Below are 10,132 nucleotides of genomic sequence, written 5' to 3' on the forward strand. Positions count from 1 at the left end.
AAGTTTCGATTTTTTATGTGTTCATTATTTTCTTTTGTAACACAAAATTTTTATTCAAATTAAAATCAAAATTTCTAAATAAAAATCTGGTACAAGAAGGGTTTTTTAGAGAATTCAGGGTCATTTTTTTTTTTAGTTGAAGACACTTTTATTTAAAGAATAAAATTTTTTCTCAGGTTATAACGATAAAATTTTGTCGGCCGTTTATCTGTCTTGTTCGCGTAGTGTATTAATCAGAAAAAAATTTGCGAAAAAAACAGCCACGTTGTATGGAAAACCATAGCCAGGTACTGAGTAATACGTAAAAGATATAATAATGATCTTGTAAAAATCTGGCACGCAGTTTTTTTTCATTGTTTCGCAACTTAATATTGCTCAAAAAAGCAGCGCTTATCTCCTAAAAGAAAAAATAATTCGTTGGTTTATTGATTGAAAAAAAGACATAAACGAGTCTTTAGATACTAGAACCCACATTATCCAGAATCTTAGTATTGGCAGTATTTTAATAACAGAACCGGCTATTTAGAATCACAAATGTAAATTTAGCGAGGCGCTTTTAACGAAGTTCTTAACGTCGTCGGCTATGAAACATTAGCTTAACAATGTTACGTTCCTAATTTCAAAATAAAATATCTTCCAATGACATTTAATACACATTAAACTTATTAAATATAGATATAGATATATAGAAATTTATTGTTCCCCTAAGGGCACATTAAACTATTAAATACTCTGTTCTGGCAACTTGATAAAAATTCTATAAAAAGAAGGTAATATTTCTAGCACCATACACGCTTTTGTGTGATACTGGCATAACTGCCATACGTTCTCTCTTTTGTGATTTAAAGATCGGAAGTCATACTTGGATTTTACATGATTTCGTAAATTCCATATACTATTGAGGGAAAAGAGAGGAGGTGGGGGAAACGCGGTAGACTTTGTCCCGCTTTGCTCTATTCGCGAAGCGTTGGAAAAGTTTCTCGGATTCCGTAAAACCATGTATATCAAGAATTATTTTATCTGTATTATTTAATCTGTAGCAACACTCCGAAGAGGAAAAGTTTAGTCCGCGTATTTGTATAAGCGTTTTTCTTCATTAATTAATTAATAATTATAGCACTTCGCTAACGATCAGACTAACTTCCATTACGTAAGAAATCATCTTATAAGCGTAGCCCAAAGTGTGTTTGTCAAATTATTAAAAAATGAAATTATATGAAGGAATCTCAAGTGATTCAAAATTATTTCAAGATAAAAGATAGAAATAGATTTGTAGGAAAAGTATATCGCGGGCATTATAAGGAAAGAATATATTCAAAATAAAATTTGTTTTTTCCATCTTGAAAATATTAAGTAATTCTAAAAAAATAGAATTTGAACATATAGAATTTTCTCAATTTCTAACAATTATTATAAAATATAGAATATTACAGGATACGTTACGTTATGTTTTCTCGCAGTTTTCTTTGGCATTTCCATGCTTTTTTTCTATATATGTTTACATAAAGTTTCGTATGAATATTGGCAACTGCACTCAAGAAGTTAACCGCAATCTCAATTTACAAACGCACTGAGGGGAAGTAAAACAAAACTAAATTGAGGTATGTCGTTAGGCACGTAATTCTCGGTTCTCCAACGAATCTAATATTTAATAATCGTCATGTAATTAAGTGTTCATTAATTGTTAATGGCGTGCACTTATTTATGCAATTGTTTGCGCATTTTATATATATATATATATACATACATATATATATATATATATATATATATATAAAATATGCATTTGTATAAAATATATGCATAGATACATACATATATAATATTAAATATCATTTTTGTATAATTATTATTTGTATAATTATAAGTATCCTCTGAACGCACGTTAGCGACTCCTTGATAATCAATATCAATGATAGAGAAGACTTACTTACACCGGGGTACTCGCGTGTACTCTCTTTTCTCACTGTCTCGCAAATCCAAGACACACGCTTCGCGAAATTAAAGGACTCATTTTCAAACCCTTTCTTAAATAGTAGTTACCCGCTTATTATTACATTAATATCAAAAATTGTTTTTTAAAATTTCAAAATTAATCTCCAACAAATTATCCGATTCGTAAATTCCACATCGAGAATCTTAACATTTTTCCTAGTTTTCTCAAGAGGTGCGATTTTAAAGCGATTTGAAAATAATTCTCTCCAATTGTCATCGAATATTCGACGCGGTGTCTCGATTTTCGCTTATTATTTAATGACGGAGTATCTTTTAGCGATGTTTACTTGTCTTACTAGTTTTTTCATCGACAAGCATAAAAAAGGAAATAAACAAAGAGACTAATGTATTCACCGGTCCAAATACGTTGAAAAATATAGAAGCAGGTTCTATCAAAGTCTCGTTATTACTAATAGAGAAGCAATTTTAATTAACAAAAATTAGTAATAAATCAGTTTCGAGAGAATAAAAAAAATTAATAGTGTAATTAACATAATTAAAATTAATAATATATTTATCACAAATGAAACTTTTTTGTTAATATATTGCAATTCAATAATTTTTATTAGATAATATAATTTTATTCTAGATAGTAATAATAATTCGTGTAAAAGAGCAAGCATCGCTGGACAGTCCGTCTTTATCTTACATTATCAATTATATTATTAATTAAAGGCCTTATAAGAGAATGTCACAGTACGGTTATTACGAAGGAATGTCTTCAAGCGTTCTCTGCGTCGAACGTTTTTCGAGTATAACAAGAATTCGTTAGAAAAAAAGGGAGAAAGGAAAAAGTGAAACGAGGAAAAGAAGGAAGGGAAGAACGAGGAGGAAGACGAAAGGTAAAAATCATTGTTCGCGGTTTACGATATAATAATCGACTTACAAGCTATGGACTTATACGATCGGGCGAGACGAACAATGAGAAGCTCGGACTGCTGGTTTAGAAAGTTAAAAAGTTAAGAATTAAATTACAAAAATTAACGAAGTAAAAATTGAAGACAATCAACAAAATCACTTTCCCTCGGTTCTCCGATATCTTGTATATGGAATGCATATAATCCTGCCATTATTGGCATCCTGACGCCGCCTTTTCGTCGAGCAGGTATACCTCTCAAAATACACATTCAAAAATAAAGCTTTTGTATAATATTCTACATAATTAATAACTAAAATTCATAAAACGTAGACTAAAATTCTGATATGCAAACTTTATAAAATATGTAATATAGAAAAAAATATGTACTGATATATGTATTTATATTACATATGTATAAAAAATTTCTTTTGAATGTTTCCTTATGGCTTTCGAATTACAATTAAAAGCTTCGTAACAATGATTTATTTCGCGAGCACAAAGCGATTAAAAAAAAAAACTGAATCGAAAAATTACAAATCTTAAAAATTGGATGCGTGAAAAATCAATTTCAGCAACGTCAATTAACATTTATCATATAATTTTCAATCTTTGGCAATATTTCTCTATTTGTCCGTAGAATAAAATGATTTTTTAAAATATCCTTAAACATCTTTTAGATATCTTTTAAAATTGTATATCACGATAAAATTGAATTAACGTTAATAAGATTGTCTCTGATATTCCAAGGATCTTTAACTTATTAGACACGCGGTCCGAGCTTCTCAGCGATCCTCCTCTCCCTCGAGATGACGAAGAAAAAACGATTTTCGCCGTATCGCTAAACCGTGCAACCGGCATCCGATGTTGTCGGCACGTAGGGGCTACCCTGCCGGTAGAAATCGGTCTCGTACTCCTCGACCTTCACCGGATACTCGGTGATGCAGTTCTGTGGCTGATTCAGGGCGGGCGGGGGTTGCTGTTGCGCAAAATCCTGATAGCTGGGCAGATGAAGGGGCTCGGCGAACTGTTGGTACGACGCCACGTCCACACCCTGCTTCAGGCAGGTCGGACCGTGGAGGCTCAGCATGTCGACCAGCCTGCGCCTCTGGGTCTCCAGCTCTTGGATCTGAGACTTCAGGTCGTGGTTTTGGGTCTCGAGGATTTCGGATTCCTGCACGAGGATCACCGTTTTCTCGCGCTTCTTCAGCCGGCACTTGGTCGCCGCGATCTTGTTGCGCTCGCGCCGCCGCCTACGTCGCTCCTCGTCCTCCGGCGTCAGCTGCAAACGACAAGGATTTCCGCATTTTTTTTTTATCCCGACGTCTTCCACTTTCCTTCGGGAGAACAAGGAAATTTCTTGGGTATCTTCGATTTTTTTTAGGAAATCGCAGTCATTTTGATTCTTCGGATTTGAAACTTTGAAAATCCCGACTTGGAGATGTGAAAAGCAGCCCGGGGTGTTGAGGTCCTGAGAGATTTCGAGAAGGAGGGTATCTTAAAGGAGTTATAAGCAGGAAACACTTTTGAATTTCTTCAATTTGCAAAAGAACTCTGGCAACTCTTGTTTCGGTCGTCTTCAACATTTTTTTTATTTTTTAGAAAAGCAAGGAGATTTCTTGAACCATCAATGTTGCTACTAGGAGGTTTTTAGAGATATTTTTAAAATTTAAAGCTTTTGATATTTTGGTCTTAAGATGTAAAGAGTTCCTAGAGGAGTTGCGAAACTTTTTGGGATCTTGCAAATCTTGCTTTTGGAAACTTTACACAATGTGAGTCTCAACATCTAAATCTGAATCTTATAATTTTGATAATCGAAAATTACATATGTGTAATGTTAATAATCCAAAATTACATATTTTATGATTTTATAATATTAAAACTCCATTGATTGAATAATAACAACAGATAAATTATTCGAGAAGGCGCTAATTATTTGTAGCTCGTTGCACTTTCGCGCACATGAGCAAGAATTAGCAGAGGATAGATATGGAGGTGTTAATCCGAATGTTTGGCGTAATCTTTGGAGAAGGAAATACGTGAGTACAACGTTATAACGTTACAATGCATTTCTGAAATATTTATATAACAGTCTTATTATACTTCATTCATTTTAACCCTATAATTTATATGTCAAAATACATCCTGATGTTTCTCAACAATCGTGTAAAGTCCAATGTTTAAAATTAAGAAAAAAATATTTTAAAAGTCTGTAATAAAGTTTTTTTTTAAATTAATAAATTCTGGTATCTATTATACTTATATGTTACTGGAAAATTAAATATATAATCTTGTAAAACGTTATCACGGAGTTTTTCATATATTTATTTAAGATAGCGATAGTAACGTTAAGTTTATAAAAAAATATGAGAAAATGGAAATAAAAGTATTAAAAGAATAAAGAAAAAAAAATTTAATTTTTATCACAAACGCGTGATCTATAGCGATTAAGATGCAAGCGCACTACTTCTTCGCACTTTCAAGATTTCGCTAATTTTAGCAGCTTGCACTTCGTGCCATAAACAAACGATTCTGTGCACAGCATGCAAATTCGCGAATCCCGAAACTGTCGAAGTGGCTCGACACGAAGCCTGTTGGAATTAATTTATTTGCGCATGCGAATAATCACAACAGCAGTCAAGGACATAAGAAGGATCGAAAGGATTCGTCGTCTGGCCTGGGATCGAGAGACGCCTCTAAGCTATCGCCAGAATTGTCAAGATAGAATCGAGTCGTTATATATTCACGACGTTTCATTCAATTTATTATTTAGGTCGCTCGTTTTAATTGCATTTTTTGCGTTTCCTTCTTAAAAATTAAAAATTAAAATAAAACGAATATATTTAGCTTTTAAAAACGTAATAAAGAAAGATACAAAATGTGAACAAATGCAATTAAAACGAATAGATACAACATTGGAATATTATCTCATGAAAATTAAATACTAATTAAAGATATATTTGCATGTATGAAACATGTGTATTCAAATTTTAAACACTAAAAAAATCTAATAATTAATTCAGTTTTTGTTTTCACAAATTATACAAATTCCATTCGAGTTTATTAACTTGTGCTATTAAGTTATTTGCAATTTTTTCGGTTCCACTTTAGTGAACAGAATTGTCACTTTTCTAAAAAATCAAAATTACTAAAAAAGATTCATAGATTCTCTGCAATAAAAGACTGAAGAATTTTTTTAATAAATTCTTAACATTGTATGTAATTTCTTCTAATTCTAAATCGAAATTATAAATCCTATTAATTTTTTGTTATAAACCATAAAATAATAATATAACATCTTTTTCTTATTTTATTACTACTCCCTGAATGTTCATATTAGAATTAATAGGAGAGGAATGAGAAATAAAGTTCAGAGAAAGACAATCACAAAACTTTATTTATTATTTACAAATCATCAACTACATAAAGATCTTAAAAAGTAAGAAGTTGTTTTTTACAGAATCTGAAATTTTAACCCTTTGTAGTTCAAATCAATGTTATTTTATTAAATATTTCAAGTAAGCTATAATTTGCAATTTATTGATACCAAATTATGATAATTTTTTGAAAAATTTATAAAGATTTAAGATAGGTACGTTAATTAATAATCCTTCACTTTTATGATATTAACAAATATAATTTACATAACCGAGAAAGTTAATCAATAAACACAAAGGGTTAAGAACGAATATGAAAAGTGACAATTCTTACCAAGAAGTTCCCGAAAAAATCCGCGTGAAGTTGATTCTCTATCTAAGGAGAGAATTTTGTAAGAAAAATGTAAGAATTTACTTACGCCAGTCTTGTTGTTGTTGTTGCTCGCTTCGTCCTCTTCTTCGTCGTCGGCGCCGCTACCGTCTTCTTTCCTCGTCTTCTTCTTGCCGTCGTCACCACTACTGTGTGCCCGCCTCTTCGTCTGCAGCGTTAGCTTCAGCCCTGTCCAAAAGAGAGGTTAATTAATTTCCATTGATTAATTTCGCCCGCAGGTACATCGCCAAAGCCAAAACAGCCATCACTCGCAATATGCGGAGAATGCGAATCCATTAGAAAAGTGGAATAATAATTAGACGCTATAGTGAGAAGAAAGAGCTCCTTGTTATTTCTCACAAAAACGAAATTTTTAAAATTAAATCTGGTTTCTAATTAAGTTCCATACAATTTTAATTTTAAAAGAGGACAGAATTTTTTATCAGTATCACCGAAAGTACTAATAGATACTAAAATCATTGAAATAATAAAAATAAGTAGCTTATAATTTTTTTAGAAAAATTATGCAAACTTATAATGCATTTTCTTTTTACCCTTTTGTTTCAAAACAAATAATTCAATTAAATTAATTTTTACTTTTCCCATTCAACTCAATTTTTCAAAGATATATATAAAATACTTAAATAGTAGCACTATACAATAGTTCGAGTGTTAGTAGCATTTCTAGAAACGTAACGTGATGTGTGAATATAACTCATATTTATGATAAAAATTAAAAAGATCGAACAGATTGCGCGAATGTAATTGTTTTATTTTACATGTGTTCCTTAATGTCACATTAAATTACAGACTTCCGCCGGAGAGCGGACTCGAAAATGTTGCAATGCACAATGTGTTATTGCCATAGAAAATGACAGTGATCGCTAACATTTCCACGCGGTACAAGGATATTCTCGTGACCTTCGAGGGATTAAATCGCGATAATTAAGGATTATTTGTGTCAGCAGTCGCGGCATATAATCCATTATCAAACTCTACACCCACGTATTCTATATTCCGCATATCGAGAGTCAATTAAAAGAATTAATTAATTTGGCGGTTAGTATATATAATAGATCGGGGCAACCGGTGCGCGAACAAAACCGCGAAGGCAATTACGGTAACGATCCTCCTTTGCGATTGCGTGTATGCGTGTGTTGCGTAATCCGTAATTTGAAAGGAACAGGATTTACGATTTAATGTGTTGAGCTATGCATAGACTGAAGGCAAAAAGATAAAAATAAAGAAGGGAAAAGAGAAAGAGACGCGCGTTATATTACCGAGCAGCAAACATACCCCTGTGTTGTCACTAACATTTGTTCAATGTGGACAAAGTGGATGCAATAAACGCAAATCTTGTTCAAATCTTATCTTGGATTCTTCTCAGTTCGTTTTATAAAAAGTACAAATTAATATTTAATGGCAATCCGAGATTTATCAAATATGTATAATAAACATATGTAAACTAAAAAGCAAAAGCAAAAAAAAAACGGTATTTGTAAAAGAGCAGAGATTTACAAAAAATTGATATTAATGAAATATGAATCTTTTGAATGTTAATGTATTCTACTCTAAAACTGCAAGAAATCAAGAAAAAACTTTTTTTACTTCTCAGAAATATGTTCCTAAAATGTTTTATTAAAAAAAAAAAAAAAAAAAGGATAACAAAATCCCATTCATTTATAGCGGCAATATATTATGTCCATACTCAAAACTTTAAACACGTTTTTTTTTTTTTTCAAAACTATTTAAGTGCCTTCTTTAAATAACTGATTAACATAATAAAATTAATACCTATTTTTTTAAAACTTTGCTATTTTAACAATTTAAAATATTTTTCTATTCCCTAGTTCTGACCATACTACACTCAAAATTACCAAGAATCTTTTTTACTCAAATGAGTAGAATTGCTGCAATCGTATCAGCCAACGATTTCTTTTCAATGATTTCTTTAAAATTAGATAAGAAGAAAAATACTTGATATTTAGATATAATAATTTTTTTTTATATTCTTCAAACATAGATGATAAATATATATGGAAAATCAATAAAAATGTGGAAAAGTTTTTTTTTCCAAACAGGCTATTTTTTCGTGCTCTATAAATAAAACCCAATTGTAACAATTTAATTTACTTGATGAATAAACAAGACTATAAATCAATACCCACTCGCACATGTATACATTACTTTATTTATTTATATTGTATTTAAAAGAAAAAAAAAACTTATTCGTCTATAACTCACGGAATTACTAGAATTAACTTTCGTTCGTTTTTATCCGTCATTTATTAAGAGAAAATTAGCTTCTCGATTTTATTTTAAGAAATCCTTCATAAAATCTCGCTCATTGGGATACGAATTTACATGTATATTCGTACTCGTGCGGTGTAACGAGGTGATATAATGCAATCTTTATTTACCTTCCTTGATAAGCTGACTACACGTGTGCTGGACACTTGGCGGACTTGGTTCACCACTGCTGGTCGAGTCCGTACGGTCCCGCATGCTCTTCTCGTTACCGCTGCCGTAGCCCTCGAAGGGATTGGTCATGGCGATCAGCGAATTTACAATTTCCGGTGTCCTTGGCGTGACCTCGGCCGCCGCCGTGACACCGAGAAGACCCGCGGCGCCGGTCGGGCTGGGATTCACGTTCACGTTCAGATTGTACATGGCTTGCGCTGGGCTCACACCATTTATCTAACCTGAAAACACGAATAAAAAGGCGTCGCGTGAAACTAATTAAATCCAAAAACACGCTAAACGTAATTGAATGTCTCAAAGGTAGAAAGGAAAAGTAGCCTCAGCCTTTGTTTTATTGACCTTTCAGTGAAAGAGATAAAACGAAGTCGAAGAAAATTGAGTTAATAGATTTATATTTTTTATATTTGTGCCCTTTGTAATTTTAGAATTGTTTGTAAATTCGCTGCCAAGGATTTTTTAACGATTGTAGTCTCGCAATTAATTAATTTGTGTAATTAATTAATCACATGAAAAGGACGAAATTCCATGGTCAAAACGTCGCAGTTATTTAACTTAATAAAGGAATTTAGTTAGTCAGTTGACTACATAGTTTTTCATTGGAAGAAAATTAAAGTTTGAAGAAAATGAAATTGAGTGAGAATTTCTTAAAATATACATATATTAGCAATAGTTTATATTGTTCACTTTTTGTGCCATTATATTTACATAAATTTAAATAAAATTAATTAAATCTGAAATCATTCTAAGTATATAATTAAACATTTTCAAAATTTTCGATTCTAAAAATAGATTTTTCATAAATTATGTGAAATATTAAAGAAGAGGGAAAAAAGCAAAATAAATTAGAGATTAAAGAAGATAGAAATAAACTCAGGAAAAAAATATATTGGCTCGACGAGTGAAAAATCAGAATGTAATAGTAATAAAAGCAATTCGGTTCTTATTTGTCTTTATTACCATCGGCACAAAGCGAAGATTGAAGATTGAAACAATAATCGCACTTAAAACGAAACACGTGTGTAAGTATTTATAAAGGCTGAGAACGAGCCTAAA

At 31.6% G+C, this 10,132-nt stretch overlaps 1 protein-coding gene across 1 annotated transcript; it reads right to left on the minus strand.

Annotated features, from left to right (window-relative positions):
- Positions 1-123: 123 nt before the first annotated feature.
- On the minus strand, positions 124-9,820 carry LOC118648739 (activating transcription factor 3-like). Its single transcript, XM_036295139.1, has 3 exons — positions 9,019-9,820; positions 6,648-6,787; positions 124-4,133 (listed from the first exon to the last, which is right to left on the minus strand). Exons 1-3 carry the CDS (start codon positions 9,266-9,268, stop codon positions 3,693-3,695), a joined length of 831 nt encoding a protein of 276 aa, XP_036151032.1. The 5' UTR covers positions 9,269-9,820; the 3' UTR covers positions 124-3,692.
- Between the last annotated feature and the right edge of the window lie 312 nt (positions 9,821-10,132).

Source organism: Monomorium pharaonis, unplaced genomic scaffold (assembly GCF_013373865.1).
Source record: "Monomorium pharaonis isolate MP-MQ-018 unplaced genomic scaffold, ASM1337386v2 scaffold_638, whole genome shotgun sequence".
Taxonomy (NCBI): Eukaryota; Metazoa; Arthropoda; class Insecta; order Hymenoptera; family Formicidae; genus Monomorium; species Monomorium pharaonis.

Coding starts and splice junctions, on each gene's coding strand:
- LOC118648739 (XM_036295139.1), bottom strand. CDS start 9,268: ATGTACAATCTGAACGTGAACGTGAATCCCAGCCCGACCGGCGCCGCG. Junction 6,788..9,018: donor TAGTCAGCTTATCAAGGAAG/GTAAATAAAGAT, acceptor TCTTTTGGACAG/GGCTGAAGCTAACGCTGCAG. Junction 4,134..6,647: donor ACAACAACAACAAGACTGGC/GTAAGTAAATTC, acceptor TGTCGTTTGCAG/CTGACGCCGGAGGACGAGGA.